The sequence below is a fragment of the Ranitomeya variabilis genome, chromosome 1, assembly GCF_051348905.1.
Source record: "Ranitomeya variabilis isolate aRanVar5 chromosome 1, aRanVar5.hap1, whole genome shotgun sequence".
Taxonomy (NCBI): Eukaryota; Metazoa; Chordata; class Amphibia; order Anura; family Dendrobatidae; genus Ranitomeya; species Ranitomeya variabilis.
This window is the reverse complement of record NC_135232.1, coordinates 826,674,722-826,702,707: the sequence shown is the minus strand read 5'-3', so window position 1 is coordinate 826,702,707 and position 27,986 is coordinate 826,674,722. Positions and strand designations below refer to the sequence as shown.

Here is a 27,986-nt window from a genome sequence, read left to right as displayed (position 1 = left end):
CCAGGAGTGTAATCCCGGGAGTGCCACCCCGGCCAGCAGCAGCCAGTCACCGTGACTAAGCAGAGCCCGGCATCACCTCCCCCGCCAGCAGCCGCTACATGTGCTCGGGACTTCCGCGTTATGGCATTAGTGCTCCGCAGCACCGTCCTGCTGTGCACACGGGGGAGCAGCCGCTCTGTGCCCGCTCACATCAGCCCCCGGACCCGCGACTCCATCCCCAGCAGAAGCCTGCAGGCCGCCGCCGTCCTGTCAGCGCACCCCGGCCGCACTGCCTCCCAGCACAGAGCGCTTCTCCTCCCCCGGGCACATCTACCCAGGCTGCGCCGTGCCGGCTTCACCATGTCCCAGCCCTGCAGCACTCCCGGAGGCCCGGTGGGCGCCCAGGACGCGGGGCTTGTGCGCGGAAGTCACCCGAATCGGCGTCCGCACTGCTCGTTCGACTACCTGGTGATCGGAGGAGGCTCGGGAGGGCTGGCCAGTGCCCGCAGGGCTGCAGAGCTGGGCGCCAGGGCCGCCGTGGTGGAGAGCAACAAGCTGGGGGGCACCTGTGTGAGTATGGCATGAAACCCACCGGCACCCATTAACCCCTTTACCCCCGAGGGTGGTTTGCACGTTATTATTACAATTCTGACCACTGTCCCTTTATGAGGTTATAACTCTGGAACGCTTCGACGGATCCCGGTGATTCTGACACTGTTTTCTCGTGACAGATTGTACTTCAGGATAGTGATAAAATTTCTTTGATATTACCTGCGTTTATTTGTGAAAAAAACAGAAATTTGGCGAAAATTTTGCAATGTTCCAACTTTGAATTTTCACGTCCTTAAATCACAGAGATATGTCACACAAAATACTTATAAGTAACATTTCCCACATGTCTACTTTACATCAGCACAATTTTGGAAACAAACTTTTTTTTGTTAGGAAGTTGCAAGGGTTAAAATTTAAACAGCGATTTCTCATTTTTACAATAAATTTTACAAAACCATTTTTTTTTTTTTAGGGACCATCTCACATTTGAAGTCACTTTGAGGGGTCTATTTGAAAGAAAATACCCAAAAGTGACACCATTCTAAAAACTGCACCCATCAAGGTGCTCAAAACCACATTTAAGAAGTTTATTAACCCTTCAGGTGCTTTACAGGAATTTTTTGAATGTTTTTAAAAAAAAAAATGAACATTTAATTTTTTTTCGCAGAAAAATTTAATTTAGCCCAATTTTTTTTATTTTACCAAGGGTAACAGGAGGAATTGGACCCCAAAAGTTATTGTGCAATTTGTCCTGAGTACGCCGATACCCCATATGTGGGGGTAAACCACTGTTTGGGCGCATGGCAGAGCTTGGAAGAGAAGGAGCGTCGTTTGACTTTTCAATACAAAATTGACTGGAATTGAGATTAGACGCCATGTTGCGTTTGCAGAGCCCCTGATGTGCCTAAACATTGAAACCCCCCACAAGTGACACATGGATTTTTTTCACAACCAATTTTTTTATTTTCTCAAGGGTAACAGGAGAAATTGGACCCCAAACGTTATTGTGTACTTTGTCCTGAGTACGCTGATACCCCATATGTGGGGGAAAACCATAGTTTTTGCATCACCACATTTTGAGAGCTATCATTTTTCCATATTTCGGCCAGCAGAGCCATTTGAGGTCTTGTTTTTTGCAGGACAAGCTGACAAGTTTTTATTGGTACCATTTTTGGGCGCATGACGTTTTTTGATCACTTTTTAATCAAATTTTTGGGAGGCAGAATGAACAAAAACCAGCAATTGATAAAGCAGTTTTATTCTTCGGGTCAGTGCGATTACAGCGATACCTCATTTATATCATTGTTTATGTTTTGGTGCTTTTATACAATAAAAACTATTTTATATAAAAAAAAAAATTATTATTTTTGCATCGCTTTTTTAATTTTCCACTGATGGAGCTATATGGGGGCTGGTTTTTTGTGGGACAAGATGGCTTTTTCAGCGATACCATGTTTATTTTTATCCGTCTGTTTGATCGCGTGTTATTCCACTTTTTGTTCGGTGGTATGATTATAAAGCAATGTTTTTTGCCTTGTTTTTTTTTTTTATGGTGTTCATGATTATGGTGTTCACTAAAGGGGTTAACTAGTGGGGCAGTTTTATAGGGCGGGTCATTATGGAAGCGGGGATACCAAATGTGTGTACTTTTATTGTGTTTTTTTTTTGTTCAAATATTTATTTGATAGAATAAATATTTTTTTTACAATTTTAATTTTTTTTTTAAAGATTTTCACAATTATATAAAAACATTTTTTATTCATTCTAACTTTTACACTGTGTCCTCCCCTCCCTGCACTGCCCCATGTGCACACCACACTACCCCCTGCGCGCCTCAGCTTCCCCTCCCCCTGCGCGCCTCAACTTCCCGCCTCAACTTCCCCTCCCCCTGCGCACCCCAGCCTCCCCTCCCTGCCGCTCCTCCTGCACATTTCAGCTTCCCCTCCTGCGCACCTCAGCTTCTCCCTGCCCCTCCTCCTGCGCACCTCACCTTCCCCTCCCTGCCCACCTCAGCTTCCTCTCCCCTGCCCACCTCAGCTTCCTCTCCCCTGCCCACCTCAGCTTCCTCTCCCCTGCCCACCTCAGCTTCCTCTCCCCTGCCCACCTCAGCTTCCTCTCCCCTGCCCACCTCAGCTTCCCCTCCCTGGCCCTCTCTCTGCGCACCTCCCTCTCCCCCTCCCTCTGCACATTTCAGCTTCCCCTCCTCCTGCGCACCTCAGCTTCCCCTCCTCCTGCGCACCTCAGCTTCCCCTCCTCCTGCGCACCTCAGCTTCCCCTCCTCCTGCGCACCTCAGCTTCCCCTCCTCCTGCGCACCTCAGCTTCCCCTCCCTGCCCCTCCTCCTGCACACCTCAGCTTCCCCCTCCTCCTGCGCACCTCAGCTTCCCCCTCCTCCTGCGCACCTCAGCTTCCCCTCCTCCTGCGCACCTCAGCTTCCCCTCCTCCTGCGCACCTCAGCTTCCCCTCCTCCTGCGCACCTCAGCTTCCCCTCCTCCTGCGCACCTCAGCTTCCCCTCCTCCTGCGCACCTCAGCTTCCCCTCCCTGCCCCTCCTCCTGCACACCTCAGCTTCCCCTCCTCCTGCGCAACTCAGCTTACCGTCCCTGCCCCTCCCCCTGCGCATCCCAGCCTCCCCTCCCTGCTCCCCCTGCACAAATCGGCTTCCCCTCCTCCTGCGCACCTCAGCTTCCCCTCCCTGCTCTGCCCTCTGCATACCTCCAGCTTCTCCTCCTTATACTGTGGTACTTGGACAGCCCATCCGCGTGTTACGCGGGCAGCCCATCCACGTGTTACATGGGCAGCCCATCCATGTGTCACACGGGCAGCCCGTCAGTGTGTCTCACGGGTAGCTTCTAATACTATTTGTTTCCTGCAGCAATAACAGATGATAGGTGGACAGTTTCTAACCGATCGGCTGTTAGCAGGTCCTGCAGCCACTGGAAGTACACATTGTATGGAGTCGGAAAAGCATTGGTAGATAAATGAACTGTACCCTGACCGTCCTTGAATATTAACTTCTTGGTGTCAGACCCTCTCATATCTAAGGATAAGTCATCAATACCCCGGTTCTGGACATCCTCTTTAAGGCTATGTTCACATGCAGTGTTTTATTCTGCAGGAAGAAGCTGCATTTTACAGTATCCTCAAAAGCTATGTCAGAAATCTCATGCACGAGTTGTTGTGCAGAGGGCTGCGGCGTTTCTTTAATCTGCAGCACGTCTCTTCTTTCAGCGTTTTTCCCAACTAGAAAGCAATAGGAAAGAGCAAAATAATTTTTTATAGTTAACGTTGCTGCATTTTTGCTGATTAGGGGTAACTTCACACAGGGCGTTTTTTTTTCTGCGTTTTTTATCCTAATTTTCAGCTCATTTTTACAGTACCAGCAAAGCCTATGAGATTTCAGAAAGAGACGACGTTACTCGGCTCTGCTACATCTAGATGGCAGGCTGCATGATGTGTCCATACAGCCTGTCATCCAGCAGCGGATCCCCCATTCATTTGAATGGGGGGTCCGACATCAGTGTTTGACATGCTGTCATATGCATGACAGCACGGCAAACACTGCTTCTGATTAGCGGGGAAATCCTCCCCGCCTGTCAGAGGGCCGCGGTTCCCATGGTGTCAGAAGACAGCGGGAGCGCTCAGCTGTGATTGGAGGTGTAACGTTCACCTCCGATCACTGGTGTCAGCTGATGGGACTACTGCTCCCATCATCTGACACCTACAGCCGCTAATTACAGTGAGAGCAGGAGCGGCGGATGGGAGTTTTCATCTGCTGCTCCTGCGCTATAAATAAATAAATAAAAAAAAAAAAAAAAAAAAGGCATGGGTACAAAGAGAAAAAAAAACGCACCTAAACCTGCGTTTTTGGCGCAGCTTCTCTCCTGCCAAGATGATCAGGTTTTGCTGCAGAAAAAAAAACTCAGGGTAAGTTCACACAGGGCGTTTTTGCTAACACTAACTTTATTAAACTTGTATTAGAGAAATCACACAAGTAATCGCACTAATACTCCCAGCACAACCTGCATTTTGAACGCAGTGCTTGGCTGCAGATAAAACCGTTGCATGTGAACATAGTCTAATGCTTTGTTCATTCATGCTGTCCTATATACCGGTCCTATGTGAAAGTATACCTGCATGTGTTGCTTAATTTTATTTCTTTTTTTTCTTTGTTCCCTCCCCAGGTTAATGTTGGTTGTGTCCCAAAAAAGGTAAGTGTGATTATTTCAGTCCTAAAGGTGCCAATGGGTAAAAGGGAGTAAGTTTCTGCCAGGGAGTAAAGGGCGAGTGTTCACATACAGCGTGGCTAGTACCCCGGGGGCCCGGCTTGTTCATCTATTACATGGCCGGCTGCGGCGGGAGACATGTATGGCGCTTTGCAGACTACACAGGAGTTACCTGAATCTTGTTGTGCGGTGATTCGTGGATCACTCTCCCCTCCTCAATTTATGGAAGGGGTTGTCATCTGCTGGGACTGTGTGGTGGACCTTCAAGTCCATCTGTGCTATGATTTGTATTATTTTTCTGCTACTCCTTTCTGAAATAGTGATATTCTTACATTCTCACCAGATTATGTGGAATGCAGCAATTCATTCCGAATACATACATGATCATGAAGATTATGGATTCCAAACGTCAGATGTAAAGTTTACCTGGAAGTAAGTAAAGCATGTTCCAGATAGGTAAATTCCATTAGTCTGAATAATGTGAAGGCTACTGTACATGGAAGCAGGTGAGTTTATATATGCACACCAGTGCTATTAGCCATATGCTAGTGCTGTATGGAGAGAGGGGAGAAAGCTACTGTACATGGAAGCAGGTGAGTTTATATATGCACACCAGTGCTATTAGCCGTATGCTGGTGCTGTATGGAGAGAGGGGAGAAAGCTACTGTACATGGAAGCGGGTGAGTTTATATATACACGCCAGTTCTATTAGCCGTATATACACAGCAGTGCTACTAGCTGTATTCTCATACTGTATAGAGAGAGGGGAGAAAGCTACTGTACATGGAAGCGGGAGAGTTTATATATACACACCAGTGCTACTAGCCGTATGCTCGTACTGTATGGAGAGAGGGGAGAAAGCTACTGTACATGAAAGCGGGTGAGTTTATTTATGCACACCAGTGCTATTAGCCATATGCTAGTGCTGTATGGAGAGAGGGGAGAAAGCTACTGTACATGGAAGCTGGAGAGTTTTATATACACACCAGTGCTACTAGCCGTATGTTCGTACTGTATGCAGAGAGGGGAGAAAGCTACTGTACATCGAAGCGGGTTAGTTTATATATATATATATATATATATATATATATATATATATATATATATACACATATATACACACCAGTGCTACTAGCTGTATGCTCGTGCTGTATGCTCGTACTGTATGCAGAGAGGGGAGAAAAAGAAAACAAAAAGCAGCACCAAAAGAAAACAAAGGGTGCAAAAAATCCTTCCAGGTATGTACCAAACCTCATGCTATTATCCAGAAAAATGAAGGCAGCACTCCAATAGAAAAAATAAGTGCTTTCAGACTTCAAATAATGCAAAGAAAACAAGTTCATAATAATTTAGAAACAACAATACTGTTTTAACTCAGGAAGAGTTCAGAAATCAATATTTTGTGGAATAACCATGATGTTTAATCACAGCTTTCATGCGTCTTGGCATGCTTTCCACCAGTCTTTCACACTGCTTCTGGCGCAAAAATGTAAGCAGTTCTTTGTTTGAAGGCTTGTGACTATTCATCATCCTCTTAATTACATTCCAGAGGTTTTCAATGGGGTTCAGGTCTGGAGATTGGGCTGCCCATGACAGGGTTTTGATGTGGTGGTATCCTAATTTTTGCCAGAGCTGTATATACACCCCAGTGCTGTTACCTGTATGCTCTTACTGTATAGTGAGAGGGGAGAAAGCTGCTGTACATCAAAATGTGGGTGTTTATACTGTATATGCATACCAGTGTTGTTTGCTTTATACTCGTACTGTATGAAGAGAGGGGAGAAAGCTGCTGTACATGGAAGTGAGAGAGTTTATGCACACCAGTGCTTCTAGCTGTATTCTCATACTGTATAGAGAGAGGGGAGAAAGCTGCTGTACATGGAAGCAGGAGAGGTTATATATACACACCAGTGCTACTAGCCGAATGCTTGTCCTGTATGGAGAGAGGGGAGAAAGCTACTGTACATGGAAGTGAGTGAGGTTAGATATGCACACCAGTGCTGTTAGCCGTATGCTACTGCTGTATGGAGAGAGGGGAGAAAGCTACTGTACATGGAAGCGGGTGAGTTTATATATACACGCCAGTTCTATTAGCCGTATGCTTATACTGTATGGAGAGAGGGGAGAAAGCTACTTTCAGGCTGTCCCACTTATTAGAACTCCTGCTGATCTTTCATGCACATGTGCACACCTGCCGTCAGTGACCCACTACCCACTCATGCGGACGTGAGTGGAGCTGGACAAGCCTTCTGACTTCTGTTTCTGATTCCATTGCTGGGTTCCTGGACTGTTGGTGACATATTATTAGTAATCCCCACAACTGAATGGTGACAATGCCTTTCACACTGTGTATGACATGCCAGCATTATGCAGAATTCCCTTTATCCGTAATAATTGATAACATTGCAATCTAGAGAATAGATTTGCTGCATTTTAGCACAAGGGCTTAGTTCTTGCCTTGTCTTACATAAGCACATTGTGTTTTCTGATTTTCTCAGGGTTATAAAAGACAAAAGAGATGCATACGTGAGTCGCCTAAATGACATCTATCAAAGTAACCTTAATAAGGTATATATGTTACATATTATTTCAGTCCAATATTAAGGCCTGATTCCAGTATGCATGAAACGAAATGTTAACAGTTCAGAAAATAGTATATGAAATTAACCCTCTTTTTTTCAGGATTCTTCTCTTGAAATGTGTTGAATATGCAGTACCAGCCATCTCTGAGCAGTGCAGAGGGGGCTTTTATGTAGGCTATCGGTTGTGTACCAAGATATCTTAAAGTTTGTCTCAAATTATCTATCTTCAAAATCAAAGCATTTTTCTAATTGACAATGCCAGCATGCATTGGGGGTCTCAAATGGAACATTATCACTGAGGGTCCCTCAGTAGCCTGTTCTTCCTTTTAAACTGATTGTCATTAGTGACGGTACTAGTCTGTTCTGCTCTCTTGACTGTTCTAATGCTCAGCGTTCTGACAGCGTGCTCTGCTCTAAAGCATCTCTAAACACTTGCGTGGAGAATTAGTTGAAATAGACCAAATATACTTAGTGTGTTCTCTTCCCTTGCTGCCATTCAGAGAGGCTTTGGAGAAAAGTGCATTGCTAGGACGCCAGGAAGAAGAGAGGACACGCTTGGTAGTAGAGCCTTCCGGAGAGTAGAACAGACCAGCCGCGGGTCTCAGACTGTATCAGCGAGGCACACGAGTACTGCAGTGCATGACACCAATGATCAAAGTAAAAATTATACATGTCCTACAGTGGAACTAAGTGGGGAAAAAAAAAAAAAATGTATGTGAAAAAAAGCGCGCACAGATCTTGAAAAGAAAGTTTCGCCACTAAAAATGCATCGTTTGCGTTAAAACAAACAAAAAAAAAACATACACATAATTGGTATCGTGGCACGTTGTTTATTCCATATGGTGAACACCATGAAAAAAATTAAAAACACGACAAAAATGTTGCTTTTCCATCATACTGACACACAAAAAATGTAATATAAAGTGATTAAAACGATATATGTAACAAAAAATGGTATAAATGAAAACGCCAAACTGTTCCGCAAAAAACAAGCCCCAATATGGCTCATTCAGCAAAAAAATACAAAAGTTCATGTCAGAATATGACGATACAAAAACAAATCAATTTTTGTAAAATATTGTTTTAAGTCTGTAAAATTAACAAACATAAAAAAGCTATATAAATCTGGTATCCCTGTAATCGTACCGACTCGACAAACTAATCGGTCTGATCACTTCGACCACACGGTGAACGGCGCAAAAAATAAAAACAATAACTGATGTGCTGGTTTTTGTTCATTCTGCATCTAAAAAATCTGAATAAAAAGTGGTCAACAAATGTGGCCCAAAATGGTACCAAAAAATCTCCAACTCGTCGTACAAAAAAATAAGCCCTCACTTTAGCCCCCAAAATGCTGCGATCGAACATGATCACAGCATTTCGGGTGCTGGCAGAGGGTTGAAAGCCCCTCTGCCTTTGGATCAGAGACCCCGTGTTACATGGGGGTCCCGATCTTTGTCATGGTGATGTTGTCATGACGACATCCGACTCACCAGAGCTAGGAAACATGCTGATCATGCGCAGTGTCTGATGAGTACGTTTGTCAGTGCAGAGCTGACAGTTTCTATAGCATGCAGATGCTGCTGCATCCCCATACTATAGAAGCGATCAGCCTGTAAAAAATGACTGTCCCATTGTGGGACAAAGTAAAAAAGCAATAAAAAAAAAGTAAACATTTTTTTTAGATAATTGTAAAAATATTAAATAATAATAAAAAAGTCAAAAAGATATTGTATCTACAAATAAATATTTTAACAAAAAAATGTAAACAATAAAAGTACACATATTTGGTATCGCCACGTCCGCAACGACCCGACCTATGAAACTGTCCCCTAGTTAACCCCTTTAGTGAGCACCATAAAAAAGGGAAAAAAAACAATTCTTTATCATATCGCCGAACAAAAAGTGGAATAACATGCAATCAAAAAGACGCATATAAATAAACATGGTACCACTGAAAACGTCATCTTGTCCCGCAAAAAAACGAATGGTCTTCAGAAATTGCTAAGAGGCACCGATACAAAATGAAATGTGACAATTTCTTGTCCTGCGTAAGGAAAGGAAACCTGCATAGAGCCAAATGCTAAATGTTGTTTGTTTGACACAGGCCCAAATAGAAATTATCAGAGGTCATGCAACTTTTACATCTGATCCAGAACCAACAATAGAAGTGAATGGTCAAAAATACACCTCCCCACATATTCTCATTGCCACCGGGGGCAAACCCACTATACCATCAGACACGGAGGTGCCAGGTAAGCAGCTACATATTTAACGGATATGTATGGTATTGCAACCATTGTTTTCTCTCTCATACATAGAGATTTTTTTTTCTTTTTTAAGGCATGAAATAATAATAATAATCATAATAATTTTGATTTATATAGCGCCAACATATTCCGCAGCACTTTACAACTTATAGAGTGGACTTGTACAGACAATAGACATTACAGCATAACAATAATCACAGTTCAAAACAGATATCAAGAGGAATGAGGGCCCTGCTCGCAAGCTTATAACCTATGAGGAAAAGGGGAGACACGAGAGGTGGATGGTAACAATTGCTTTAGTTATTCGGACCAGCCATAGTGTAAGGATCGAGTGTTCATGTAAAGCTGCGTGACCCAGTTAACTGCCTAAGTATGTAGCAGTACAGACACAGAGGGCTATTAACTGCATAAAGTGTATGAGAACATGATGCGAGGATCCTGATTATGGCTTGTTTTTTGAATGGGCCACACAGGGATAGTTAGGTTAATGCGTTGAGGCGGTAGGCCAGTCTGAACAAATGCGTTTTTAGGGCATACTTAAAGCTGTGGGGATCAGGGATTAATCGTATTAACCTAGGTAGTGCATTCCAAAGAATTGGAGAACCACATGAAAAGTCTTGGAGATGGGAGTGGGAGGTTTTGATTATTGAGGATGCTAACCTGAGGTCATTAGCGGAGCGGAGGGCACGGGTAGGGTGGTAGACTGAGACCAGAGAGGAGATGTAGGGTGGTGCTGAGCCATGCAGTGCTTTGTGAATGAGGGTAGTAGTTTTGAACTGGATTCTGGAAGGGATGGGTAACCAGTGTAATGACTGGCACATGGTAGAGGCATCGGTGACAGATTCATAATCGCTACACACGGGTAGTATAAAGTGCAATGAGTTCTATGAGGCCAGTGACCCCTGAGGAAGCCATCGCGAAACGTGCGTAGGGCGCGTGTCATGCTCACGGAAATTTGTGCGGGGTTCACATTTGTATATATTTCTGGATGTACCATATTTTGTTTAGAGGGTACCTGTCATTTGATTCCAGCTGCCTGAGCCACAGGCCTCATAAATCAGACTCTGGCCGCCTTTTTGCACCCATGTGTGTTTTGCTGTGAAACGCAGCAGTGTTTCAGAGAAAATATACTTTGAAACTCCAGCCTGGTTTTGCTGCAAACTAGTCAGCTGAGACACATAGTCTGTAACTGCGGGTTTCTTCCCACTGCGATTCCTCTTACTGACAGGTCTCTCCTTATGCAAAAACATAGGGAAGGGCCTGTCTAGGGGAGCAATATGGAAAGAAGCCAGTGGTGAACCTGCCTTAGGCAGTGTTCACATCTGCGTCTGTGTGCGCAGCGTACGATCCGCATGCATCATGCATTCATATCTTTAACATTGTGTACGCAGTGACATGTTTTTGGATGCGTACGCATGCTTCATTTTGAGGTGCGCAGCGGTGTCCGGCAAACACAACATATTGCATTTTTTTAGGCGTCAAATACTGCGCAATTGTCCGCAAGTGGATGATTGCGTCAAAAAACGCGTTAGTGTCTCTGGGAACCCATTGGTACGCAAGGACATGCGTACGAATGCTTTCGATACACATGCGTACTTTAGACTGCGCATGTTCAGAAAATGATATCATCGCCTCCACCATGTGCATAAAAAGCGCAAATGCATGCCAAAACGCATTTAAACACATGCACACACAGCGTTTTTGTTTGCATCATGCACAAGATGACGTGCAGGCGTAAGCATGCTTATGATGCATTTTGGCATGCGCTTGCGCATGCAGATGATACGCTGCACGCAGAAACGCTAATGTGAACATAGCCTTAGACACGTCAGCTGCAACATATAGTCCCCGGATGGCTTTTTAAATTATGTTTTCTCTGAAACACCACAAAAATATACAGCTGCAATAATCCAGCCATTCTCTGAATCATCATGGCTGTGGTTCGGGCAGCATGAATCGGGTGATAGGTTTCCTTTTAAAGGAAATCTGTCTGCAGGATTTCACTCCCCTAACTATTTATATGTGCATGTAGCACTTGCAAAGATAATTCCAGCAATACCTTTACATGGTCAGTTCCTTACTGAGAAATCAGTTTTAATTGATATGCAAATGAGGCTGAAGGACTATACTAGATCTGAAGCCTCTGTCACTCCAGCTCTTTTCCACGCCCAGTGCCGCCTACTCCTGCTTGTCTCATGGCTCCTTTGCCTGAAGTCAAACAGCATATAGGATGTCAGTCAAGCAGGAAGAGGTGGCAATGGGTGACAAATAGAGCTGGAGTGACAGAGGCTTCAGATCTACACATTTTTATATCAACTAAAATACTGATATTTCAGTAACAGTAGAATGGACTGACCATGTAAATGTATTTCTGGACTTGTCATTGAAAGAGCTACATCCACATATAAATAGTTTGGGGTGTGAAATCCGGCTAACTGTTTCCCATTAATTTCAAGTCTCTGAATCATGTATGTGTAAGTTTTTAGCTGTTTTAAATAATGACCTTATATTATTGTCAGATGCCCATTATCTGTATTAAGAGTGTACTCTTTTCAGATTACAAGCCAAATCTACTCGTAGCTTAATTAATTGTTTGGTTTTTTTTGTTTTAAGGAGCCAGTTTGGGAATAACAAGTGATGGATTTTTTGAGCTGGAAGAGTTACCCAAGTATACATTATTACTTAATCCTGAAACCGTTAATGACATATGGACAACAATGATACTGCAACGCTCAAAGACAGCTAATAAAAAGTTCCAAGTAGTACATGATAACAGAGAAATAGATACAGAAAAGAAATGTCTAAATATATGTAAATAATGTACAAAATATCATTACTATTATTATTATTATTTATTGTTATAGCGCCATTTATTCCATGGCGCTTTACATGTGAGGAGGGGTATACATAATGAAAACAAGTACAATAATCTTAAACAATACAAGTCATAACTGGTACAGGAGGAGAGAGGACCTTGCCCGCGAAGGCTCACAATCTACAAGGGATAGGTGAGAATACAGTAGGCGAGGGTAGAGCTGGTCGTGCAGTGGTTTGGTTGATCGGTGGTTACTGCAGGTTGTAGGCTTGCTGGAAGAGGTGGGTCTTCAGGTTCTTTTTGAAGGTTTCAATGGTAGGTGAGAGTCTAATATGTTGTGATAGAGAGTTCCAGAGGAGGGGTGATGTGCGAGAGAAATCTTGTATGCGATTGTGGGAAGAGGAGATAAGAGGGGAGTAGAGAAGGAGATCTTGTGAGGATCGGAGGTTGCGTGCAGGTAAGTACCGGGAGACGAGGTCACAGATGTATGGAGGAGACAGGTTATGGATGGCTTTGTATGTCATGGTTAGGTTTTGTTCTGGAGTCTCTGGGTAATGGGGAGCCAGTGCAGGGATTGACAGAGGGGAGAGGCCGGGGAATAGCGGAGGGACAGGTGGATTAGCCAGGCAGTAGAGTTTAGAATAGATTGGAGGGGTGCGAGAGTGTTAAGGCCCTGTCTCACATAGCGAGATCGCTAGCGAGATCGCTGCTGAGTCACAAGTTTTGTGACGCAACAGCGACCTCAGTAGCGATCTCGCTATGTTTGACACGTACCAGCGTCCCGGCCCCTGCTGTGAGATCGCTGGTCGTGTCGGAATGGCCTGGACCTTTTTTTGGTCGTTGAGGTCCCGCTGACATCGCTGAATCGGTGTGTGAGACACGGATTCAGCGATGTCTTCACTGGTAACCAGGGTAAACATCGGGTTACTAAGCGCAGGTCCGCGCTTAGTAACCCGATGTTTACCGTGGTTACCAGCGTAAAAGTAAAAAAAAACAAACCGTACATACTCACATTCCAGTGTCCTTCAGGTCCCTTGCCGTCCGCTTCCCGCTCTGACTGACTGCCGGCCGGAAAGTAAGAGCAGATCACAGCGGTGACGTCACCGCTGTGATCTGCTTTCACTTTACGGCGGCAGTGGCACTCAGTCAGTGCGGGAAGCAGACGGCAAGGGACCTGAAGGACACCGGAATGTGAGTATGTACGTGTTTTTTTTGTTTTTTTTTTTACTTTTACGCTGGTAACCACGGTAAACATCGGGTTACTAAGCGCGGCCCTGCGCTTAGTAACCCGATGTTTACCCTGGTTACCCGGGGACCTCGGCATCGTTGGTCGCTGGAGAGCGGTCTGTGTGACAGCTCCCCAGCGACCACACAGCGACAAAACAGCGATGCTGCAGCGATCAGCATCGTTGTCTGTATCGCTGCAGCGTCGCTGTGTGTGACGGGGCCTTTAGAGGGGAGGCCACAGAGCAGGAGGTTGCAGTAGTCGAGGCGGGAGATGATGAGGGCATGGACTAGAGTTTTTGCAGATTCTTGGTTTAGGAATGTACGGATCCGTGAAATATTTTTGAGTTGAAGGCAGCAGGAAGTGGAAAGGGCTTGGATATGCGGTTTGAAGGAGAGATCAGTGTCGAGGATTACCCCGAGACAGCGAGTTTGTGGGACTGGGGAGAGTGGGCAGCCGTTAACTGTAATGAATAGGTTCGTTGGGGGGGTCGCGTGAGATGGGGGGGAAAGACAATGAATTCTGTTTTGTCCATGTTAAGTTTTAGAAATCTAGCGGAGAAGAAGGATGAAATAGCGGATAGACATTGAGGGATTCTGGTTAGTAGGGTGGTGATATCTTAATTAGCCAATTACACTAATTTATCTAGGTTGTTATTAACTGTAGTACATTGAAAAGGCAGCCATATTGTTAATTTGATGGAAATATGTACAAGAATGTTAATATTCCTGTGAGCATGTGCAGTAGGAAGCTTCACTGCTGTGACCTGGAGCTAGCAGACATCAGTCGCTTAGCTTTCCGTCAGGGTGGACATCAGTGTGAGCAGCTTCTTCTTACCTAAGTACTCTTGATATATTCAGTATTGTATCAGAAAGACATAAATGACATTATTGTGAGCAGTCTTGTTACATTAACGCTTCTGGCCTCTCCAGCATTAGATCAGAAAGACAGTGTGGTCAGCAATGTGAGCCGCCCCTTTATACCTCCTCATATTTCCATTATTATATCAAAAAGACATGGTGTACAACAGTGTAAATGGCCTCTTTTTACGTCTGCACCCTTGGCAACTCCAGTATTCGTTCAAATAGACATAGTAGACTGCAGTGTGAGCAGCATCTTCTTATTTCAGCTCTCTTGGAATCTCCAGTATTAGATCAGGTGGACAGCAGTGTGAGCAGTCTCTTCTTACCACTGCATCCATTATATCAGAAAGATAAGGTGGTAAACAGAGAGAGCAGCCTCTTCTTACCTCAGCATCCCTGGTAACTCTAGTATCAGATCAGAAAGAGCGGATAGACAGCCGTGTGAGCAGTCTTTTCTTACCTCAGCATATCTAGTATGTCTCGTATTAGATCAGATAGAGTGTGAGCAGCCTCTTCATACCTCAGTATCCCTGATATCTCCGGTATTAGATCAGAAAGATAGGGTGGTCAACAGTGAGAGCAGCTTCTCCTTAGTCGGCACCCTTGATATTTCCTGTTCACCCGGTCTATCTTATCTAATACTGAAGTATGGGCCGCTCTCCTCTCATCTCAGCAGTCTTGGTATCTCCAGTGTTATATTAGAAAGGCAGGGTGGACAGCAATGTGACTGGCCTATCTTACCTTTGCACCCCTGGTATTTCCAGTATTAAATCAAATCAATACAGTGGACAGCAGTGGGACCAACTTATTTTACTGTTGTCTTGTAGTATCTTGGTCACTGGAAAAAATAATTAAAAACTGTCTTAAATGATATGTAACATTACATTTTGATGACAGTTGCTGCTGTTTTAGGCTATGTTCACATGTTGCATTTTTGCTGCTTTTTTTTTTTTTGCATGCATAACCTGCTCTCTTGGCAGTAAAGAAGCTGCTTAGAAAAAACAGGTTTTACTGTTTTTTTTCTGCGTTTTTCAGGATCCCAGGGTTCAGCTTTGCTTCCACCAAAAAAGCATGCACAGGTCACGAATGCAAGACATATGTGAAACCATTTTTGGAAAAAAGGCAATTTAATCAAATTATTTAGTGGAAAAATATTTTTTTTGTCTGAAAAAAGTGAGTATTCTGGACAAAAAAAATTCATATGAGTTCATGAAAAAAAATACACAATTACAAATGTAACAGCAGGGGTAGGTGAATTTGTGGTGGATAGTTTATCTAAGACATTGGCGGAGCATTGAGTTTGTAGGACACGGTTTACTTTCACACCTTGGTCAGCCAATGTTTACTTTGTACACATCTCTATTTTAATTAATTAATTAAACTGTACTAATCCCATCTGCCATGAACGCCAAGACATGGTTTAAACTTGAGAAAATCACAAAAATAATAAACGGGTTTCACATCCTGCTGTAGATGCTGTACCTGCGTTTTTTTACTGCATTTTTATTGCGTTTTTACACTTACCGATTGCTTTCTATGGGTGAAAAAATGCTGAAAGAAGTGACATGCAGCAAATTTCAAAATCAGTCAGTGAAAAAAAACAATGTGTGTGAGATTTCTGCACACACATTTCAGCTTAAAATTTGCATAAAAAATGCAATTTATGAACATAGCCTTATGGTTATTTTGTGATCAGCATCTAATTTGAAGCTTATCTTGTGTATCCACTCTTAGTATTTCTAATCTTCTCCGTTCATCGTATTCCTTTTCCAGACGGAGTGTTATTGTCGGTGCTGGTTACATTGCTGTCGAAATAGCCGGGATACTTTCAGCTTTAGGTTCAAGAGCTGCATTGCTGATTCGTCAAGATAAGGTATACCATCTTTTCCATTTTTTTCTGTGTCTTCAAATTACAAGAGGCGATTAGGCAGCACATTTTTGGCTGCGGATTTGCTTGTGGAACATATTCCGTGCTGTACAGAAGCAGGGTTGAGAATGAAATTTGAAAAAAATCTTATTCATATGTGGTGGAGAAAAATGTTGTTGTTCTTGTTCTGTTGTTCTTGATCAAGCTTGATAAAGAACAACCGTGTTCAAAATGCGTCGCTTGCTCCTGTTCTTGTCCACCATATTTTTTCATTATTTTTTGATGGAACAAAGATTACTCTGAAAAGTTTACCAGAAGCTGGAACATTTTTTTATTTTTGCCATTGCTACACAAGTGGTCGGCTCATGGTTCCGTGCACTCTGGACTTCTATAAATTTCAACGGTGAGCTGGCATTATCCATTTGTTTTCTATATGTGTGGGTCCCAGCACCCCTTCTAGGTCCCTTGCATATACAAATGAAAGGCACAGGAGCCCATGGTTGAAGTCCGAGCCCTTCTGTAGTGGCAACGTTTCGGTTTCTTCTCGGAACCTTCAAGCAGTAAGGCTACTTTCACATTTCCATCTGGCACTCCTGTCACAATGCGTCATTTTGGTAAAAAAACGCATCCTGCAAATTTGCCTGCAGGATGCGTTTTTTTTCCCATAGACTTGTATTGCCGACGGATCGCAACGTATGGCCACACGTTGCGTCTGTTGTGCACTGGTTGCATCGGGTTTTGTCGTCTGGGAAAAACGTTCAAGGGAACATTTTTCTGTGCGTTGTATCCAGTTTTTCCGTCTGCACATGCCCAGCAGGAAATGTCTCTCTCTGTCTCTTTCCTGGCCGGGACTGCAGACGGAAATGTGAAAGTACACACTTCCGTCAGTACGTCGCGCCAACGCTTTGTGATGGGCGACTACCGAGGGAAATGTGAAAGTAGCCTTACGTGTGACTATGCACGCTTCAGGACTCTTTGGGGCTCTATATACTGTTTAATATAGTTTGTCTCATAAATAGTAGATTCTATAAATTTGTTGTATTATAAGGCCACAATTTAAATCCTGGAAAGACTGCTAACCAAGGTGGTGTATTCTGTTATATGTGCAGGTGCTGAGGACATTTGATTCTATGATAAGTGCAAACTGCACAGAAGAGCTTGAAAATGCCGGAGTTGATGTCTGGAAATATGCTGAGGTAATGTAAAAGATGCTATTACACTGAAGGGAGCTGCATTATGGAAATTAAAGGGGTTGTATGAGATTCGGGGAAGCACACCAATCTTTCCTGAAAGCTTTGTCTGGTACTAGCGCTCAGTCCTACTCAATAGGAGCTGAGTTGCCTCATCCATGAACGGCTGTTCGGCTCCATTCACTGCTTACATTTGATTGCTGCTTGCTGTGGATACTAGATGTCGGACCCCCACCAATCTGATATTAATGACCTACTTAAAGAATAGATCATCAATATCTTTAGCCTGTAAAACCACTTTAACAGTGGCTGTGAAAACACAGAAGAGCAGTATTTGAGTCGTTAAAATAAGCCCTAAACAGAAATCTAAAGCTGTGCTCTGTTAACATAGTCAAATGGATGTTGTTAATTGGAAAATGTTTGTTACAGAAACCTTCTAATTACATGGGAAACTTTTCATTGTCTCTTTATGTCAAATGCCCTTTAAAACCCTTTGTGACCACTTCACATGGTCACAGAAGGTGTATGGAGCAGGTTCAAGAGCTGAGCTCACATCATACCCAGTACCGTAAATGCCAGCTCACAGACAGCGTCTGAGTGTAGCAGAGTACGCTCCGGCCCCTGCTAACAGGATTTAAATGGTTAGGTTGCCAGTACATGCATGTATTGGCGCCCATCCGCCCCCTTACAATGCGAATATGGGGTGCTGATGGGTTACCATGGGTCTGCTGACATCTTGCCTCGTTCGTCTTCATACGAAATCCAGCCACAGAATCATAATTTTACCCCTATACATGAAGTACTGGTACCCCATATGCCGGCTCCCTCACTTTGATGCCAGAATGCGAGCCAAGCCGGCATCTTTCCTGGCAAGTGATGGCTGAATTCTTTAGCCATCATCTACCTCTTGACAGCCGCAGGTGAAGGGAATCTCCCCCTATTAAAAATAAAAGAATTAAAATAAATACATATATTTGGTATTGCTGCATTTACAAAAGTCCGGTCTATCAAATTATAAAATAAATTAATTCAGTCAGTAAACGGTGTAATGAGAAAAAAAAATTAAAACTCCCCCCAAATTTTTTTTATTTTTTGGGCTGCTGCAATATTGCAATAAGAGGCTATTAAAACATCATATCTACCCCAAAATGGTTAGCTCATGACTCAGAAAATAAGCCCTCACCCTGCCCCAGATTCTGAAAATTGAAAATGTTACAGGTCTCGGAAAATGGTGACAAAAGCAAACTTTTTTTTTTTTTCTTCTTCTTTTTTTTTTACAGTTTTAAATTATTTTTATCACTTAAACTATACACATGCGGTATCTGCGTAATTGTTCTGACATGGAGAATCATATTTGTAGATCAATTTTACAGTATAGTGAACATCATGAAGGGGTTAACTATGATTTTTTTGGGGGAGGGGACTATATATCGCACCTTACTATAACACGCACCCAAGGTTTAGACAGTAGAAAACAGGAAAAACGTATTTCCTACTAATTAAAACGTCCCTGCCAATGTAAAGGTGTAGGGGTCAATATCATTAATTTTTAACTCACTAGGGTACTATAGGGAAGTAAGACCATAGATTTATTGTATTACACTTCCATTTTATCTGATATTTCGGTGAACCTACAGGTTAAGTCTGTTAAGAAGACAAGCTCGGGTCTAGACATCAATGTACAATGCTCCGTGCCAGGGCGGAAACCAACCATGCGAACTATCAAAGACGTTGACTGTCTGCTGTGGGCTATCGGACGGGACCCCAACACAGAAGAGCTGAACCTGGAGAAACTGGTAAAATTGTCCTCTGACTGTTGTGCCTATAACATAATTTTGTTTTGTTTTTTATATGTAATTTTTTGAGTATTGAAAAGGTTTTGGAATATTATGAATGTAGACAAATCCTATTACATTCCCTTTATGTAAATCTACATAAGTATAACCAAATGTTTGGGGGTAAAAATAATCGGCAGTGAATAAGAGAGTAGAAGGATATGTACAAAAGATGACTATTTGTGTATGACTAGGGTTTTTATAGTGTTTTTTTAAAATTTTGTTATCTGATTATTTTAGCAACTTTAGCGCAAAATATGCCGGCACGCGAGCCCTCCCCCCAAATGGCCCTACTGTCCCTGATACCTAGTTCGATAGCTTCCGTTAAAAAGGGGATCCTGAGATTTTGCCTAATAGCTGCCAGGGCAGTTATTCCCCGACATTGGAGGTCTACTGAGGTCCCCTCCACAGAGGAATGGATAGCTGAAATGGATAGATTACATCGTCTGGAGTCGCTGGTGGCGGGTGATGGTGATGCTGCATATGACCAGGGACGCACCTGGTTCCTCTGGCAATCCTTCAAGGAGAGCACAGGGTTCCTGACTTGGCTGCGTACATACTCATAATTCTCAATACGTGGGCGTGTACATTGCTGGGTCTCCCTTAACCCCCCCCCTCCCCTCTTCCTCCTTGCTCCCCTTCTTTCCCATTCCCCCCCCCCTTTTTTTTTCTTCTCTTTCTCCTTTTTTTTTTCTCTCTCTCTTTCTTTCTTTTCTTTTCTCTCTACAATTGCTTTTCTTAAAGGTTCTGTATATAAAGTCCATGTCCCGAGGTGATTCTCAAGATGAGAAGCATGTACCCTTTATGTCCCAGAGTGTTTTTCCTGTTTAAAAATTTCAATAAATATATTTACTGAAAAAAATATGCCGGCACGTCTCCTCCACAATCTTCATGTGGCGACAGTGATAATACAGCAAATGATCGTTTAGATCTCTTCAGTGGTGCCCAGTCTTAAACCTCCCTTCATATAGGAAAATTGACTGAACTGCACTCGCCCAATAGAAGTATATAAATCGTATATGACCTTGTGCTGATGATTTGGCCTCCCTGCCATGTATGTGCTTCAGTTAAAGATTTATATACTCCTATTTGGTCAGTGGCACAAATGCATTTTCCTATATGAAGATACTTCATGTTCTTTGGTAAAGATTTTATGAACTCCCATCTCCCCCCACCACAAATCATTGTTAACACTGACTTTTTTCAGGGTCTTGAGTTAGATGAGAAAGCCCATATTGTGGTGGATGAGTTCCAGAACACCAGCCGGAAAGGAATTTATGCTGTCGGTGATGTGTGTGGTAGAGCACTTTTGACACCAGGTAAAAAAAAAGTGAAATAAAACCATTATTGACCTAATTTGTTTTAACTGAACAACCCCTTTATCAGCTTTCTGTGAAATCACCCATTTTTACCCTTTATAAATAAAAGAAAAAAAAATAAAAAATACAACTATATGGTATAACTTTTTTTTTTTTAAACATGTATTTTTTATTAAAGCATATGACACGCCAATAACACAGTCCGATACAATTTCCAGACAAATACCGTACATTAGATACATGACCTGATAATACATTTTCATTTTACTAAACAACACCCTTACCCCCTAACCAACCCCCCTCTCCCTCCCCCCCCAATCTCTTGCCCATTATCCAATACAACCATCTGACAGCATCACCTCTTGAGAAAAGATAACAAGCTTTACAAAAACACACCTGTACATGTAGGAGTCCCCCCAGAATCAACTAAACGACACCCATTCTTCTTTGCAGTAAAGGTACCTTCACACGAAGCGACGCTGCAGCGATAGCGACAACGATGCCGATCGCTGCAGCGTCGCTGTTTGATCGCTGGGGAGCTGTCACACAGACCGCTCTCCAGCGACCAACGATGCCGAGGTCCCTGGGTAACCAGGGTAAACATCGGGTTGCTAAGCGCAGGGCCGCGCTTAGTAACCCGATGTTTACCCTGGTTACCAGCGTAAAAGTAAAAAAAACAAACAGTACATACTCACCTGCGTGTCCCCCAGCGTCTGCTTCTTGACACTGACTGAGCTCCGGCCCTAACAGCACAGCGGTGACGTCACCGCTGTGCTTTCACTTTCACTTTAGGGCCGGCGCTCAGTAAGTGTCAGGAAGCAGACGCTGGGGGACGCGCAGGTGAGCATGTACTGTTTGTTTTTTTTACTTTTACGCTGGTAACCAGGGTAAACATCGGGTTACTAAGCGCGGCCCTGCGCTTGGTAACCCGATGTTTACCCTGGTTACCAGTGTAAAACATCGCTGGTATCGTTGCTTTTGCTTTCAAACACAACGATACACGGCGATCGGACGACCAAATAAAGTTCTGGACTTTATTCAGCGACCAGCGACATCACAGCAGGATCCTGATCGCTGCTGCGTGTCAAACTAAACGATATCGCTAGCAAGGACGCTGCAACGTCACGGATCGCTAGCGATATCGTTACAAAGTCGTTTCGTGTGAAGGTACCTTAACTCAGCTGACGCCACACCTGGGTAATCCATCCATCCACCCCACATATTTTCAAATTTTGTATTCTGACCTCTCTTACTGTATATATTTCTTTCCATAAGGACAATAAAATTTATCTTGTTGATAAATTCCTTTTTCCCTGGCGGTTTTTCATCCAACCAATGCATTGCGATAAGCTTTCTCACAGCATACAACAATCTTGCAATAGTCAGCCTTCCACATTCATCTGTAGCAATATCATCCAAACATCCCAAAAGGCAAGTCAGCGGGTTACGCACCACATCTACTCTGTTGGCGAGCACACGACCACATCATATGTAGCAGATCAGCGCCTTCCTCACCACACCTGGGTCACTGAGTCACCTCTCAGTGCTGCCTTCCTCATCCATGCCTGGGTCCTGTACACCCTATACAGCAGGTATAACTGTGACACCCTCTTAGCCTCACTCAGGGAAGCCCTGGGGATATATTGAAGTATGGACTCCCACTGGGACTCCGACAAGGGGCCCACATCCGCCACCCATTTCTCCTTAATCCTTAACGGATGCTTCATTAAAAAGGTATCCATCATACCCCTGTACATCAAGGTAATGAACCCCCTCGTACTCCTCCGAGGCCCAATAAGATTCAACAAGCTATCTGACTGCAGATTCACGCGCGACACCTCATTTTGACAGTTTAGGGCGTGTCTCAACTGCAGGTACTGAAAGAATGACTTCTGGGTTAAAGGAAACTCAGTCCAAAGTGTCTTGAATGTTTTAATAACATCCCCATTAAGCAACTGAGACATGAACCAAATGCCAATGCGCCTCCACTGACCGAACCCCCGCAATCTCGTAAGCTCTGCCAACCTAGGTTCAAACCAAATTGGCGTATATCTCGTAAATTCCGTTACTCCCCTCCATTGCTTAATTTTCTGCCATACTTTCCCCACCATAGGTATTGTTGGGAATTTTTGGGGGTTAATTCTGAATCTACCTGCTTCAAGTCTGGCCAACAATGGGCCTTTCCCTACCACGTGTTCAATGATTATTCCCGCTGAAGAGCTTTGTTCTGGCTCTCCCCAACCTACCATGTGCTGGCATTGAGATGCTATATAGTAAATCCATGGATTGGGGACCGCCAGACCACCCTCATCCTTTGCCCTTTGCAGATGTTCCAATTTGATGCGCGCCCGTCCACCCTTCCAGATTAAATCCCTAAATAGAGTATTGATCTGAGGCAGCCACACTGGAGCATTATGCAATATGTAGAGGAGCTTAGGCATAAGTATCATTTTGATCCAATTAACTCTACCTGCGACTGTCAGAAATAGCTTCTTCCAGGCCCCAATCTTCTGCTGGAACTTCCCAAGCAAAGGAGTCAGGTTGAGCCACACATAGTCCTCTATTTTGTCCGAAACCATGATGCCCAGATATTTAAACTCATGTACTACTCTTAAGGGAACCCCAGGGTCTAATGTCAGAGGAGCCGCCGCGTCCATGGGCAACAACACAGACTTCTCCCAATTAATAGATAATCCGAAAAGAGCCCCAAATTTAGAAATACTGTTCATAGCGGCCCCCAGAGACTCCTGTGCATCTTCCAAGAACAATAACACCTCGTCAGCATACAGGGCTATTTTTTCTTCATAGTTTCCATACCGAAACCCCTTTACGTCCCTGTCCCTCCGTATTGCCGCCGCCAATGGCTCTATAGCAATTGCAAACAGCAGAGGAGACAAGGGGCAGCCCTGCCGCATTCCCCTATATAAAGGGAAATCCCCCGACAAGACTCCATTCACCCGTATCCTGGCTCTTGGAGACGCATACATCAGCTGCACAAAAGTATGAACCTCTCACCAAAACCCATAGCCTTCATGACCGCCCACAAATACCGCCACTCCACACTATCAAACGCCTTAGCGGCGTCTAAAGACACCACAACCCTCCGACCCATATTATCCGCCTATATATGGTATAACTTAGTCTATTAAAATGTAATCTGTCAAAATAAAAATGTATATATCCCAGTGTAATAAAATGATTGCTTTATTTTGACGCTTTTCAAGGTACAAGTTTAATTCTTCAGGAAAACCACATATATCGAAATGCGTCGAAGTAAACCAATCATTTATTACACTGGGATATATGTCTTAAATCCTGTCGGCAGCGCAGAGACTATCCATAAACCCATTCTAACCTATTGATGTCTGATCTTCACTGGCCGACCCGTGGATATGCTGCAGCCGATATTGCACTATATGCTGTTTTTTCAGATTAAAGAGGTCAGTTTAATTTGATCATAAAGCTCACTATATTTCTCAGATAAGACCCTATTTTGCACTGATCTCTCCTACAGTTTTACTTGGATAAAATAAAAATATAAGCACGCTAAATTTAGCATGGCTGTCGACAGATACGCTCAGTTTAGCATGGCCATCGACGGGCATCCTCAGTTTAGCCTGGCCGTCGACAGTCACGTTCAGTTGAGCATGGCCGTCAACTGAAAATAAAATAAAATTGTAATTAACCTGATTGGTAAAAACCATAAAAAGATAAAAATTAAAAACACTAGTATTGCTGTTTTTTGGCTGATTTAATGCTGAAAAAAATATACATTAATGAAGTGATCAAAACATTGTAGCTACCCCAAAAAGGTATCTGCTTACCCCCCAAAAAACATGCATAGCTCCACTGACATAACTAAAAAAAAAAAACTTTCAAACCGTGGCCACACAAAATACTTTTTATTTTTTTTTTATTTTATGACAAGAATAATAATATAATCACCGTACAAATCGTACTGACCTCATGAGTCATGTTACCACGTCATTTTTCACCACATAATGATTGCCATAAAAACAATTCCAGAATTGCAGAGGATTTTTTTCCACAATTTCACCGCATTTTAATTTTTTTTTTTCTCCCATTTTTCAGTACACAATAGAATGGTGCCATTCAAAACTACAACAGTCCGACATAAAACAAGCCCTCTATGGCTATATGGAGGGAAAAAAACAAAAAGTTATAGCGTTTGAAATAAAGGAACAGAAAAATGAAAACGCAAGAATGAAAATAGTCTGTGGTGGGAAGGGGTTAATACTTGCACGAAGCACATTAGTAACTATGGCTAATGGTATAACCACGAATCCCTGGAGTGCGGCTTAGTGTGGTTACTGCAGTATGGTTTTATATTTGTATTTAACCAAGCGCCAAATGACTTAGCGTCTTCTATTCTGTGCTGTAGTCGCCATCGCAGCAGGAAGAAGACTGGCCCTCCGATTGTTTGAAGGCCAGGAGGATTCCAAGCTTGACTATGACAACATTCCCACAGTGGTCTTCAGCCATCCCCCTATAGGAACTGTGGGCCTTACAGAAGGTGAGAAGTGTTAAGACCCTTGAGGGGGGTGGGTTTTATTCGATGTTTGATGCTCTCTCTATGCACAGTTGATAAATCAAAGTAAGATTCAAATATAAAGAACGAAAATGAAATATGTTGTGTTATCCCCCTTCATAACAATTACATGTGTATTGACCAGGTCAATTGTCGTCCGAGTGGGGATACAAACCGTGATTCAGACTATCTGAGGCTTTTTTTTACTTTTTGTTTTATTTAATTATTTTTGTCATTTTTTCTTTCACTATTTTTGATTAAAAGTTTGAAATATAATATACAGTACAGACCAAACATTTGGACACACCTTCTCATTTAATGCCAAGAGTGTGCAAAGTGGTCATCAAAGCAAAAGGTGGCTACTTTGAAGAACCTAGAATATAAGACATATTTTCAGTTGTTTCACACTTTTTTGTTAAGTATATAATTCCACATGTGTTAATTCATAGTTTTGATGCCTTCAATGTGAATGTACAATTTCCATAGTCATGAAAATACAGAAAAATCTTTAAATGAGAAGGTGTGTCCAAACTTTTGGTCTGTACTGTATATATTACAATCTGCCCCCTTGGTTTGACACTTCCTGAAGCTGTAGTTTTTTTCTCGGACTGCACACCGGCCCATAGCTTTTCCGTTGATCCATACACACATCTGTGTTTTTAAAAAAAAAAAAAAAAAACGATCCGTGTGTGTTCTGTGAGCCTCATCTATTTTGCCGATCAGACTCCGCTATTAAAGGCTTTGGGGATTTGTATAAAGTGGATGAAACATAACTTAATAGTTCTGCGTTCCATCTGTGTTTCGTCCATTGTTTCACTGATCCTTTTTTAAGCGTCAATGTAAAAATAAAACGTTCAGACAGTCTACCAGCTTCAATTTTTAAAAACTGATGCTGAAAAATGAATGCAATAGAGAGTCACAGGAGAGAAAAGCTGTCCTTTTTAAACAAATAAAAGAAATAGGCATGGAAGTGTGAATGTAGCCTTTAATACAGATTTATTATTGCTGATTTCCTCTGTAAGTGGGGCAGAAATATTAGTCTGTCAGGCTGGGGCCATACCACTGTGTTATCTCTCATCTGAGAAAATCTGTTCAATTATGTAAATCAGAGTTTGATCAGAGCGTGATTATAGTGTGACCCGATGTTCTTAGATGAGGAGACAAAAAAAAATGTCATCCGAGTGCAGTCCGATTTACACGGGCACAGACAATGGAGAAATTAAGTTCTCTGACTTTTCCGCACCTGTAGTAGAGTTCTCATGTGAGAATCGGACCACTGTAAATGGACAGTGGGATCAGAGTGTCGTTACTAGTGATGAGCGAGTGTACTCGTTGCTCGGGTGACCTCCGAGTATTTGTTATTGCTCGGAGATATAGTTTTCATCGCCTCAGTTGCATGATTTATGGCTTCCAGATGCGCTGAATACATGTGGGAATTCCCTAACAAACAGGCAATCCTCACATGTATTCAGCGTATCTGGAAGCCGTAAACAAATACTCGGAGGTCACCCGAGCAACGAGTACACTCGCTCATCACTAGTCGTTACCATAATTGAGCCGATTCTCTCTGGTGACAACTGCAATCCATGAGTCATATTTAGTATGCAAAGTGCATTGATCACATCATCTCTCAAGTTTATTATGGAATATTTCTTTTTTTTATAGAGGAAGCCGTGAAAGCCAAGGGTAGGGAAAATGTAAAGATATATACAACTTCTTTTTCACCAATGTATCACGCCGTAACCAGAAGGAAAACAAAATGTGTCATGAAGCTGGTCTGCGTGGACAAAGAGGAAAAGGTGAGCTGGGGCTTTAACTTCTTGATCGATGGTTTTGGATTTTCTGCAGTAGTCGGGAAAGTCCTTCTAAGGCCAAGTTTACACGATGGTATAAAAAATCATCCTAGTTTCATCCAGAAAGAAAAATGGATGATTTTCATCTCAATTGTAATATGAGGCAATTATTAAAATTTGCGAGACCATGTACAGTTTCTTATCAAAGAACTGCAATGTAAGGGATCTGATTTTGTTTTCACACCCAGTGACTTGAATGGGTGAGTCTCATGAGATATACCGTATGTTCTGTGAAAGAAATAACTCGCCTGCACAGCAGTTCTGTCCTCGTGACATCATTTTATTCACAGACCGCACTCAGATCAAAAATTTGTTAGTGTGAACGTGGCCTGAGGGACATTACTTGGGTTCCAGCTGACATGGCAGACGGCCCTCCCATGCTGACTGTCAGGACCAGCATTGATCGATCACAAAGCCATTCTCTGCCTTCCATACAAGCTGTTACATTTGCTTCTTGTCGTTCAGGTGGTAGGGCTTCACATGCAAGGACTGGGATGTGATGAGATGTTGCAAGGATTTGCAGTCGCTATCAAAATGGGAGCCACCAAACAAGACTTTGATAACACAGTCGCCATTCACCCAACTTCCTCAGAGGAACTGGTCACACTGCGCTGAAGTTTGTGCCTTGACCAGGAGGAGTGATTTCGAGAGCATCATTTTGGCTATGGGAGCCAAAATTTCCACATGCACTCCATCCCTATTTCTAAGCCTGTTTCTTGCTTCTGTCATAGTCTTAGGTTGATCACAAATCTAATATACATTTAAAGATGCCTTTTGTTACGCTCTTACAGTATTGGGGTATTTGATTAGAACAAAATCAACCATGTTAATGCTGGAAGCAATAAATGCTGCTCCTGTTGGTA

At 43.0% G+C, this 27,986-nt stretch overlaps 1 protein-coding gene across 1 annotated transcript; it reads left to right on the top strand.

Annotated features, from left to right (window-relative positions):
• The first annotated feature begins 20 nt into the window (after positions 1 to 20).
• On the top strand, positions 21 to 27,986 carry GSR (glutathione-disulfide reductase). The gene is made up of 13 exons (XM_077275343.1): positions 21 to 549; positions 4,714 to 4,740; positions 5,099 to 5,187; positions 7,254 to 7,323; positions 9,445 to 9,592; positions 12,221 to 12,275; positions 16,284 to 16,383; positions 17,487 to 17,573; positions 19,205 to 19,363; positions 20,610 to 20,721; positions 25,124 to 25,255; positions 26,936 to 27,069; positions 27,589 to 27,986. Exons 1-13 carry the CDS (start codon positions 121 to 123, stop codon positions 27,736 to 27,738), a joined length of 1,692 nt encoding a protein of 563 aa, XP_077131458.1. The 5' UTR covers positions 21 to 120; the 3' UTR covers positions 27,739 to 27,986.

Excerpts from the sequence above, each read along its gene's own strand:
- GSR (XM_077275343.1), top strand. The coding sequence starts at position 121 with ATGGCATTAGTGCTCCGCAGCACCGTCCTGCTGTGCACACGGGGGAGC. Across the intron at positions 12,276-16,283 it reads GAGCTGGAAGAGTTACCCAA|ACGGAGTGTTATTGTCGGTG; the intron begins GTATACATTATT and ends TTCCTTTTCCAG. Across the intron at positions 27,070-27,588 it reads GCGTGGACAAAGAGGAAAAG|GTGGTAGGGCTTCACATGCA; the intron begins GTGAGCTGGGGC and ends CTTGTCGTTCAG.